General features: G+C 44.9%; 1 protein-coding gene across 1 annotated transcript in view; it reads right to left on the bottom strand.

Moving 5' to 3' along the window:
* CACNA1A (calcium voltage-gated channel subunit alpha1 A) overlaps positions 1-12,582 on the bottom strand; it is a 285,029-nt gene that overhangs the window by 90,061 nt on the left and 182,386 nt on the right. The window contains exons 31-32 of the mRNA XM_040415070.1: positions 12,150-12,260; positions 5,057-5,140 (exon numbers count right to left, since the gene is read on the bottom strand). Of these exons, the coding sequence (XP_040271004.1) occupies positions 5,057-5,140; positions 12,150-12,260 (195 nt within the window). The remainder of the gene's footprint in view (positions 1-5,056; positions 5,141-12,149; positions 12,261-12,582) is intronic.

Below are 12,582 nucleotides of genomic sequence, written 5' to 3' on the forward strand. Positions count from 1 at the left end.
CGAACCGCCATAGACTTCAATAGACAGGCGAATTTTAAAACCCACAGGGACTCTTTCTGGCCACAATAGTGATGAGAAAGTTGTTTCAAGGGGTCTAACACCTGGACTGTGGCATGCCGGAGGGGGATCTATGGCAAAACTCCCATGGAAAATTACGTAGTGGACGCAGAGTCGGGTTTTAATCCATAAAGGGCATAAATCAACTAACATTCCTAAATTGTTTGGAATAACGTGCTTTAAAACATCCAGTGTGTGTATACGATCAGGTATGATGTTGGCACTGGCAGTGGGCACACTACAGTCAGTGGAAGAGGGCCTGACACACTGACTGGCAGCAGGCAAGCAACTGAATTTAGACTACTGTCTAAAAATTAAATGCCTTATTTATCGGCAAGCTACTGTGCCACCCGGTATCAGTGGTTGGCACTGGCAGTGGGCACACTACAGTCAGTGGAAGCGGGCCTGACACACACTGGCAGCAGGCAAGCAACTGAAATTACACTAAAGTGTAAAAATTAAATGCCTTATTTATCGGCAAGCTACTGTGCCACCCGGTATGAGTGGTTGGCACTGGCAGTGGGCACACTACAGTCAGTGGAAGAGGGCCTGACACACACTGGCAGCAGGCAAGCAACTGAATTTAGACTACTGTCTAAAAATTAAATGCCTTATTTATCGGCAAGCTACTGTGCCACCCGGTATCAGTGGTTGGCACTGGCAGTGGGCACACTACAGTCAGTGGAAGCGGGCCTGACACACACTGGCAGCAGGCAAGCAACTGAAATTACACTAAAGTGTAAAAATTAAATGCCTTATTTATCGGCAAGCTACTGTGCCACCCGGTATGAGTGGTTGGCACTGGCAGTGGGCACACTACAGTCAGTGGAAGAGGGCCTGACACACACTGGCAGCAGGCAAGCAACTGAATTTAGACTACTGTCTAAAAATTAAATGCCTTATTTATCGGCAAGCTACTGTGCCACCCGGTATCAGTGGTTGGCACTGGCAGTGGGCACACTACAGTCAGTGGAAGCGGGCCTGACACACACTGGCAGCAGGCAAGCAACTGAATTTAGACTACTGTCTAAAAATTAAATGCCTTATTTATCGGCAAGCTACTGTGCCACCCGGTATCAGTGGTTGGCACTGGCAGTGGGCACACTACAGTCAGTTGAAGTCGGCCTGACACACACTAGCAGCAGGCAAGCAGCTGAAATTACACTAAAGTGTAAAAATTAAATGCCTTTTTTATGCAAAGTCCTGTGCCAGCCGGTATGAGTGGTGGGCACTGGCAGTGGGCACACTACAGTCAGTGGAAGTCAGCCTGACACACACTGGCAGGCAACTAACCTTAGATTAAAGTGTAAAAATTAAGTGCCTATTTTTTAAGCAAAGTCCTGTGCCACTCGGTATGACAGGGGTGGGCACTGGCAGTGGGCACACTACAGTCAGTTGAAGTCGGCCTGACACACACTAGCAGCAGGCAAGCAGCTGAAATTACATTAAAGTGTAAAAATTAAATGCCTTTTTTAAGCAAAGTCCTGTGCCAGCCGGTATGAGTGGTGGGCACTGGCAGTGGGCACACTACAGTCAGTGGAAGTCAGCCTGACACACACTGGCAGGCAACTAACCTTAGATTAAAGTGTAAAAATTAAGTGCCTATTTTTTAAGCAAAGTCCTGTGCCACTCGGTATGACAGGGGTGGGCACTGGCAGTGGGCACACTACAGTCAGTTGAAGTCGGCCTGACACACACTAGCAGCAGGCAAGCAGCTGAAATTACATTAAAGTGTAAAAATTAAATGCCTTTTTTAAGCAAAGTCCTGTGCCAGCCGGTATGAGTGGTGGGCACTGGCAGTGGGCACACTACAGTCAGTGGAAGTCAGCCTGACACACACTGGCAGGCAACTAACCTTAGATTAAAGTGTAAAAATTAAGTGCCTATTTTTTAAGCAAAGTCCTGTGCCACTCGGTATGACAGGGGTGGGCACTGGCAGTGGGCACACTACAGTCAGTTGAAGTCGGCCTGACACACACTAGCAGCAGGCAAGCAGCTGAAATTACATTAAAGTGTAAAAATTAAATGCCTTTTTTAAGCAAAGTCCTGTGCCAGCCGGTATGAGTGGTGGGCACTGGCAGTGGGCACACTACAGTCAGTGGAAGTCAGCCTGACACACACTGGCAGGCAACTAACCTTAGATTAAAGTGTAAAAATTAAGTGCCTATTTTTTAAGCAAAGTCCTGTGCCACTCGGGATGACAGGGGTGGGCACTGGCAGTGGGCACACTACAGTCAGTTGAAGTCGGCCTGACACACACTGGCAGGCAACTAACCTTAGATTAAAGTGTAAAAATGAAGTGCCTTTTTTTTAAGCAAAGTCCTGTGCCACACGGGATGACAGGGGTGGGCACTGGCAGTGGGCACACTACAGTCAGTTGAAGTCGGCCTGACACACACTAGCAGCAGGCAAGCAGCTGAAATTACACTAAAGTGTAAAAATTTAATGCCTTTTTTATGCAAAGTCCTGTGCCAGCCGGTATGAGTGGTGGGCACTGGCAGTGGGCACACTACAGTCAGTGGAAGTCAGCCTGACACACACTGGCAGGCAACTAACCTTAGATTAAAGTGTAAAAATTAAGTGCCTTTTTTTAAGCAAAGTCCTGTGCCACACGGAATGACAGGGGTGAGCACTGGCAGTGGGCACACTACAGTCTGTGGGCCTGCAGCTCCTCACACACAGGCAGGCCAGGCAACTGCAATATGTATATAAAGGAAAAAAAAAAGCAGACTAATGTTGCAGCCCTAAAAAGGGCTTTTTGGGGTGCTGTCAGGACGCTGTCCTTACAGCAGAGATCAGATGAGTCTTTCAGGACTGGAGTGGACACTGAATTCACTAGCCTAGCTATCGATTTCCCAATTAAATCAGCAGCAGTTACAGTCTCCCTCCTCTCACTAAGACTGCAGCTTCAGAATGAATCTAAAATGGATGCTGTGCAGGAGGTGGGAGGGTCTGGGAGGGAGGGTATGCTGCTGATTGGCTGGAATGTGTCTGCTGACTGTGAGGTACAGGGTCAAAGTTTGCTCAATGATGATGTATAGGGGGCGGACCGAACATCGCATGTGTTCGCCCGGCAGAGGCGAACGCGAACAAGCTATGTTCGCCGGGAACTGTTCGCCGTCGGATAGTTCGGGCCATCTCTAGTTCTGAGATGGAAGTGGCCACTGAGCTTAGAGTGTCACAGAGTGTCATCAGTAGGTTGTATCAGAGATACAGAGAGACTGGAAGAGTCACAGAAAGGCAATGAAGTGGACGTCCTGATGACCGCTTCATTGTGAACAATGCCCTGCGGAACCAGATGATGAATGCCACACAACTCCAGGCACATTTAAGGGAGGTGTGGTCTGCATGCTAGATGACCTGCAAGGGTTTCTGACCACAGGCGTCATCATCTTGCATGGGTCAGGGAGCATTTATGCTGGATAAGGGACCAGTGGGTCTCAATGCTTTTCACTGATAAAAGTCGATTCGCACTGAGTAGAAATGATGGCTGCCAATGATGAAGACGTCAAGGAGAGCGCTATGCATCAGCCACTGTTGTCACCAGACAAGCTTTTGGTGGTGGTGGTGGTGTTACAGTGGGGGCAGGTGTGTCTAGTCAATACAGAACTGCCCTACACTTTGTGAATGGTACAGTGACAAGCCCATACTACTTGAAGAACATCATTAATCCAGTCATTGTTCCTCTGCATAAACAACACAGGCCTAATTTCATCTTCATGGATGACAATGCGCCAGCTCATCGAGGTCACATCATTATGGAACGGCTGCTGGAGACTGGGGAACCTCTAATGGAGAGGCCTGCACTTTCTCCAGACCTGTATCCCATTGAAAACCTATGGGATCAGCTGAGTCGCTGCGTAGAGGCTCATAACTCTGTACCCCAGAACCTCAATGACCTGAGGGCCGCCCTTCAAGAAGAGTGGGATGCCATGCCTCGGCGGACAATAAGTCGACTTGTGAACAGCAGAAGACGTCGTTGTCAAGCTGTAATTGATGCTCAAGTCCACATGATGAGTTATTGAGACCATGACATTTTGTGGTGGTATACCCACCACTGGTGGTGCCTTTTTTGTCAATAAATAGTTTGAGATGAGGAATTCACCATTACTGCTTCTACTTAACTGCCCGACTTTCATGATATAATTTCACTGGAGCGGGAACATTTTACGTTTTCCATAAATTTCACCCAAAAGCCAAATATCCCTAACTTTTTGTGAGTAGTGTATTTGTATTCTGAAGATGCTTACCTCTATTCCACACTCTGATACATCTGTATGATAAAAATGCCAAAGAAAGGCAGACTATTGGGGTCATTTATCAAACTGGTGGAAAGTAGAACTGGCTTGGTTGCCCATAGCAACCAATCAGATTCCACTTTTCATTTTTGACAGCTTCTTTGGAAAATGAAAGGAAGAATCTAATTGGTTGCTATGGGTAACTAAGCCAGTTCTGCTTTACACCAGTTTGATAAATGACCTCATATATGCCTATAGATGCTGAACAGAACCTTATACTAGGGGTCCATGAACAGGCAAAGCCACATTCACAGAACTGGTGGGGCCGCTGTGGCCCTGTGTGGTGCCTCCCTGTGGCACGGTGTTCTCTTCTCTGTATACGTCCATAATACAGCACCCAATGCCACATATCAGAGCAGAGGTACCTAGATTCAGTATGAATCCTATAGACATGGTATTATAGATCTACACAACACATATATGTATCATGTCCATATGCTCAGGGCCATCTCTCTGATTTAACCAGAAATGTAGGGCTGTAGTGATATTTATGTGTTATGGTAAAGCCTTCTATGCAGTAACTCGGGAGGACATGTTACATTCACACAAGCCACCACCATTATACCCTGCACCTCTCACACTCCTGTGGTGCCCTCACTAGAAGACAGATGTAGATGCACCTGTCATCTGTGATGCTCTGTATGGAGCGGTATAGAGCCACCTCAGAGGGAACGTAATTCTGTCATTCATGGGAAACTTACCCAGAACTCTGTAACCACGATATCTGTAATGCTTCCAAGAACCGTCACAAAATCAAATACGTTCCAAGCATCCCGGAAATAGTTCTAAAAGAAAGAGAGGATACAAAAAGTAGAACATGAGTCTCAGGATGGAGCTTCACATGGCCTGAATGATGGCCATCGCTGGGTCACCCACCACTGGGTCAACCACCCTCTGAATAGATAAAGCTGCAATCACAGAGGAGGAAGGTGTCACCTATAGTTTATCTGCCAGTTAAAACCAGATAGTGACATATATTCTTTTTTTTTTTATCAGTTTTTATCTTCTGATTGTAGAGTTTTTTATTCGGGTTCCTGGACATGGTTATGGGGGCTGCCATCTTGTCTGAACTTGTCTTAACCCCTTAAGGACCTCCGCCGTATATGTATGGCGGAAGTCCGGTCCCCAAACATGACGCCCACTTGCGCGTGGGCCGCAGGGTTTCTGCTATTTTAAATAGTGACCCACGGCACATGTATGCGATCAGATGCCGTGATCAAATGTGACCACGGCATCTGATCAGTCCGGAAGCATAAGTCGCGCGCTTCCACTCCGGTAACAGTGTTCCCCGACTGAGATCGGGGAACCAGTTACATCGCTGAAATACACCGAAGCCTCAAGCAGGCTTCGGTGTCTATTTCAGGAATATACCAATACAGGCCACTAGGTGGCAGCATTGTATTGGTATAGTGCAAATTAAATGTTCAATGATGGCTATTTAGCGATCAATGAACACAATGGGCAATCTAATGATTGCCAGTTATTGTCACCCAAGGTGACTTAAAAAAAGTAAAAAAAAGTTTTTACAAATATAAAAAAAAACAAAAATCCTAAAATTTCAAATCACCCCCCTTTTCCTAGAAATAAAAATACTTAACCAATAAAAAAAACATCATGGGCATCGCCGCGTGTGAAAATGCCCATACAATTAAAATAGAACAATATTAATGGCATATGGCAAAGGGCGTAACGGGAAAAAAAATAAAAACAGCCAATTTGCCATTTTTTGTCACTTCAACTACTCAATAATTATTTTTTTTTAAAAGTGATCACACTTCAAATTGGTATCACTGAAAAGAACAGATCATCCGCAAAAATTGAGCCCTCACACAGCCCCGTACACATAACTACAAAAAAGTTATGGGCTCAGAATATGATTCAAAAAATATTTTTTTTTCCTCAAAGTTTTTATTTTTATTTTCAGTATTAAAACGCAAGAAAAATTATACAAGTGTGGCATTTTTCCCCCCGCTTCCTACTACATGGTATGCAATCATAAATAGTGCCATTAGAAAGTACAACTTGTCCCGCAAAAAATAAGACCTCATAAAGCTATGTAAATGGAATAAAAAAAAAAAAAAAAAGCAAAAATGGAAAATCTCAGGGTCCTGAAGGGGTTAACAGCATTTAGAGATATGCTTTACAGCAGTCACCATGGGCCATAGACACAATGGTCAGGAGGGGACCTCATTGACTTCTATGGCAGAGTTTTCTAGACATGCTCTGTGTAGAGGGAAGTGGTATTATGCATATATATGTATATACTGTATATGTCTTTTAATATATACATATATTTGTGGGCCCTGTAGCCCAGTATGGGCCCAAGTATGTGTATGTATATATGTATGGATGTGCATACGTACCCCTGTTAGTTGTGTGCACATGCATATATACGTACAGGGTGGGCAATTATGTCTAGTTTCGGCCACTTCAAAGGACAGAGAATCAATACAGATCCTCTGCCCTTTGATAGCATCTCTGGCAAAGGCGGAGATGCTTTACATAACAGGGACAGAGGAACAAAGAGTTCCTCTGCCCCTGTGTGTCACATACCTCCGGCGCAGTAATTACAGCGTCAGAGGTATGCGGGCGCTTCACAGGCGGGAGATTCGAATCATCCCCCACCTGGAAACGTGCGCCAGGATGCGCAGGCTGGTGCGCTGATGTCATATCGCCGTGCCAGCCCACGTGTACTCAGCTGCAGGCATGCACGCACGCCTGCAGCGCGGGAAAATGGGAGCAAGCACAGCCGGATTTAGCCCCAGAAGAGAGCGCCGGCTGCGGTGCGCTGCGCTCAGGAAAGAAGACCTGCCCCTGATGGAGAGCGCAGCCAGCGCTCAGGAAGAGGCAACACTGCGCTCAGGCCCGATCCCCCCCAGAAGAGAGTGCCGGCTCTCAGGGAAGGATGGACCCAGCAGACCCCCTAGGAGGACGAGCATCCCCTGGAGTGGCTAAGTACCCCTGCCTTCCACCTCCTGCTGTCCATTTACTCCTGCCCTGGCTGGACTGCCCCTGCCATAGCCTGTAGCCTTGCTAAACCTATCCCTGCTCTGTACCCTATCCCTGTGCTGCAATGATCTGGTGTTAACCCACCAACCCTGGGTTAACCCTTTTCCCAGCAATCCCAGCATTTAACCACTGTATACCCCTGCAGCCATTTACCACCCCTGGCCTGCCCTGTGTTCCCCAGCCTGCATGTATATTAACCCTTGCAGTGCCAGTATCGTGTTTCCCAGTAGGGACAGAATGTATAGCCAGGTTGGGTGGGTTGCTGCTAAGTAACGTGTGTGTGTAAGTGTATGTTTAGGTAGAGTGTGGGGTGGAATTGTGTATTGTGTTTAGAGTAGTTAGATGTATTGTGTAGTGTTGTTATTGTAGTGCTATTACTGTACAGTGGTGTGTGCGTCTATATGTACAGTACAGACCAAAAGTTTGGACACACCTTCTCATTTAAAGAGTTTTCTTTATTTTCATGACTATGAAGGCATCAAAACTATGAATTAACACATGTGGAATTATATACATAACAAACAAGTGTGAAACAACTGAAAATATGTCATATTCTAGGTTCTTCAAAGTAGCCACCTTTTGCTTTGATTACTGCTTTGCACACTCTTGGCATTCTCTTGATGAGCTTCAAGAGGTAGTCCCCTGAAATGGTTTTCACTTCACAGGTGTGCCCTGTCAGGTTTAATAAGTGGGATTTCGTGCCTTATAAATGGGGTTGGGACCATCAGTGGCGTTGAGGAGAAGTCAGGTGGATACACAGCTGATAGTCCTACTGAATAGACTGTTAGAATTTGTATTATGGCAAGAAAAAAGCAGCTAAGTAAAGAAAAACGAGTGGCCATCATTACTTTAAGAAATGAAGGTCAGTCAGTCAGCCGAAAAATTGGGAAAACTTTGAAAGTAAGGGCTATTTGACCATGAAGGAGAGTGATGGGGTGCTGCGCCAGATGACCTGGCCTCCACAGTCACCGGACCTGAACCCAATCGAGATGGTTTGGGGTGAGCTGGACCGCAGAGTGAAGGCAAAAGGGCCAACAAGTGCTAAGCATCTCTGGGAACTCCTTCAAGACTGTTGGAAGACCATTTCAGGGGACTACCTCTTGAAGCTCATCAAGAGAATGCCAAGAGTGTGCAAAGCAGTAATCAAAGCAAAAGGTGGCTACTTTGAAGAACCTAGAATATGACATATTTTCAGTTGTTTCACACTTGTTTGTTATGTATATAATTCCACATGTGTTAATTCATAGTTTTGATGCCTTCAGTGTGAATCTACAATTTTCATAGTCATGAAAATAAAGAAAACTCTTTGAATGAGAAGGTGTGTCCAAACTTTTGGTCTGTACTGTATATATATTTATAACCATTGATATATAAATATATATAGATATAGCGTATTAGTAGACTATAGACGTGTTATTGTGTTAATAAATATCCTTTATTGTTCATAATACAGTGTATAGTCTTTTATTGTTGCCGCCGTAGTACCAGTAGTAAGTCGCATGAAGTTCAGTAATTAGGTAAGGCAACAGAGATAGTTTTATTTAAGATATAAATAGGCGGTGTCATCACTAGACGACTTACGCCTATTTATGAATATAAATGATTGATATTAACCAAAATATTAATAATTAATATTTCCTTTAACCCTCTGTGACATGTGCAGAGGTCAGGAGGGAGCAGATGAGCTGTGATATCACCTATTGTGATTGGTGGATCTCTTGTTTATCTATACAAAGATGATATTTGTCTTTGTAATCGAGAGTGTGGTGTTAATGAGATGACTGCTGAAATGTCTGCTCTACAGACCAAAAAGTGATGCCTATTTATTATTAGGCTTAGTGGCCAGTGTGAAAAGTGCAGGAATTTAGATTTTTTTGCGAGGCCGTTTGGATGTACTGCCAAATTCTCTGAAACGCCTTTGGAGGAGAAATGAACATTTATTGCACGGGCAACAGCTCTGGTAGACATTCCTGCAGTCAGCATGCCAATTGCACGCTCCCTCAAACGTTGCGACATCTGTGGCATTGTGCTGTGTGATCAAACTGCACATTTCAGAGTGGCCGTTTATTGTGGGCAGTCTAAGGCACACCTGTGCAATATTCATGCTGTCTAATTAGCACCTTGATATGCCACACCTGTGAGGTGGGATGGATTATCTCGGCAATTGGAGAAGTGCTCACTAACACAGATTTAGACAGATTTGTGAACAATATTTGAGAGTATCGGGTCCTTTGTGTATGTAGAAAATGTTTCAGATCTTTGAGTTCAGCTCATGCTAAATGGGAGCAAAACCAAAAGTGTTGCGTTCATATTTTTGTTCAGTTTAGATAATGACATGCAAAATTAAAACTAAGATCTCCAAAAATTATTTCAAATATTTGAAACATAAAAAACTTTTAAACAACAGACCATTTTCTGATGACATAGTCCCTTTAAGTGCTCTATTTTAAAGGGCATCTGTCAGCAGGTTTGTACCTGCTGACACTGGCTGACCTGTTACGTGTGCGCTTGGCAGCTGGTGGTATCTGTGTTGGTCCCATGTACATATGTGGCCGCATTGCTGAGAAAAATGATGTTTAATATATGCTAATGAGCTTCTAGGAGCAATGGGGGCGTTGCTCTCTCTATAATTGCACTTTGATTGACAGGTCCAGGCAGTGTTAACATGATCTCGCCAGGCCCTGACTTCTCCGAAAGTCTTACGCTGTGCTGTGCGCTTCAGTATCTGGCTTAGGGTCCATTAGGCAATTTTGTATCTGGCTTAGGCAATTTTGCGGAACGGGTGCGGACCTATTTATTCTCTATGGGCCCGGATGTGAAGCGGAGAGCACACTATGTGCTCTCCGCTTCCACATTTGCGGAGCGCGGCCTCGAACTTCCGGGTTTTGGCCCCGAACTTCCGCTCCGCAGCTCCGCAAAATATAGAACATGTCCTATTCTTGTCCGCAGCCGCGGACAAGAATAGGCATTTCTATAGGGGGTGCCGGCCGGGTGTGTTGCGGTTCCGCAATTTGCGGGTCCACAACACACCACGGACGTGTGAATGGACCCTTAGGCGCAGTACAGGAAAAGCGCCCGGCGCAGAAGTCAGGGCCAGGCGTGATCATGTTTACACTGCCTGGACCTGTCAGTCAAAGTGCAGTTGCAGAGAAATCAGAGCCTCTAGGTGGAACAGCAATGCCCCCATTACTCCTAAAGGCTCATATATTAAAATGAAAATGGGGCCAACACAGATGCCTTCAGCTTTCAAGCGCACATGTAATAGGTCAGCCAGTGTCATAGGTACAAAACTGCTGACAGATGCCCTTTAATAATCCTGATCACATGACCTATCATAAGAGAACAGTGCTAGTTAACATGCATGTCCTGCATACAGTCTGCAGCACGGAGTCATTGCTCGCATATCATGAATATGGGCCTAACAAATACACAATAGACATATTTGGGCAGGATAATGTCTTAAGGCTGTATTAGACAGCCAGATTATGCAGGTGATTGTCGGGAGGGAAGCGTTCCTACCCAGTGATCGCCTGCTTGTCAGAGGAGGAGACTGCTGCTATTACATGCAGCAATCTCCTCCTCAGTAAGAATCATTGTTTACCAGCAGCAAATCGTGATTAGACAGCACAATATGCCGCCGCCAAACAGCGATTTTTAAACCTGTTGAAAGATTCGGATTGCCCGGTGAAGGAGTAAGGAGTATTAGGCCCCTTTCACACAGGCGAGAATTCCGCGCGGGTGCAATGCGTCAGGTGAACGCATTGCACCCGCACTGAATCCGGACCCTTTCACTTCAATGGGGCTGTGCACATGAGCGGTGATTTCCACGCATCACTTGTGCGTTGCGTGAAAATCGCAGCATGTTCTATATTCTGCGTTTTTCATGCAACGCAGGCTCCATAGAAATGAATGGGGATGCGTGAAAATCGCATAGCATCCGCAAGCAAGTGCGGATGCAATGCGATTTTCACACACGGTTGCTAGGAGATAATGTTAGTAAATTGATAAAAGTCAATTTACTGTATTATTTTCCCTTATAACATGGTTATAAAGGAAAATAATAGCATTCTTAATACAGAATGCTAAGTAAAATGTTGCTTGAGGGTATAAAAAAAATAACTAAATTTTTTTTACTCACCTCATCCACTTGTTCGCGCAGCCGGCATCGTCTTCTTTCAGGACCTGCAAAAGGACCTTTGATGACGTAATCGCGCTCACCACGTGGTGACATCAGCGCAGGTCCTGCTAATTGAAGATAGAAGATTCTATCTTTATTCAGCAGGACCTGCGCTGACGTCACAGATTACGTCATCAAAGGTCCTTTTGCAGGTCCTGAAAGAAGAAGAAAGAAGACGATGCAGACTGTGTGACCAAGTGGATGAGGTGAGTTAATAATTTTTTATTTTTTAACCCCTCAAGCAACATTTTAGTAAGCATTCTGTATTAAAAATGCTATTATTTTCCCTTATAACCATGTTATAATGGAAAATAATAAAATCTACAGAACACCTAACCCAAACCTGAACTTCAGTGAAGAAGTCCGGGTTCGGGTCTGGGTACCACATTCAGTTTTTCCTCATGCGTGCGCAAAACGCATTGCACTCGCGCGGAAAAAACTGATTTCCAAACTGACAGCACAACTAGTGCATTAATTGCTGGTTTTCCTCCCACACACCAATAAAATCCCGATAGGTTCACTGGCCACCAGCTGAATTGTCCCCAATGTGTGTGACATATGGGAAATTGACTTGTAATTACAATGTTGAGTTTTTATGGAAATCTCACCAGAACTCCAAAAGCAATGATCTTCAGTAGACATTCCAGAGAGAAGAGAGAGGTGAAGACGATATTGAATGCTTTCAGAACTTGATCATATGTATTGGTATATCCGTGAAACTACAAGAGAAAAGTACAATTCCTCAATGTATGTGTAAGACAGGCAGATAATAAGCTTGTATAAATTGTCTCTAATGATCATTTTCAACCCATGGAAATCAGTTCCAGCATAAAACTTATTATGGAGGATGCGTACTTTACCTATGGCACACTTATCAGTACACTTCCTGAGCTCCTGCTCACCTCATCTTTATGTTGGCTAATTGGGCTTTTCCCTGTATGTTCTCCATTATGGGAGCACACAGAAAGACCAGACTGTCTCAATTTGTGCCAGTTTCAGAGGCGGATAGGTGGAATCCATTCAGGGTCAGAGGCCTGTGAG

Source organism: Bufo bufo, chromosome 1, assembly GCF_905171765.1.
Source record: "Bufo bufo chromosome 1, aBufBuf1.1, whole genome shotgun sequence".
Lineage (NCBI taxonomy): Eukaryota > Metazoa > Chordata > Amphibia > Anura > Bufonidae > Bufo > Bufo bufo.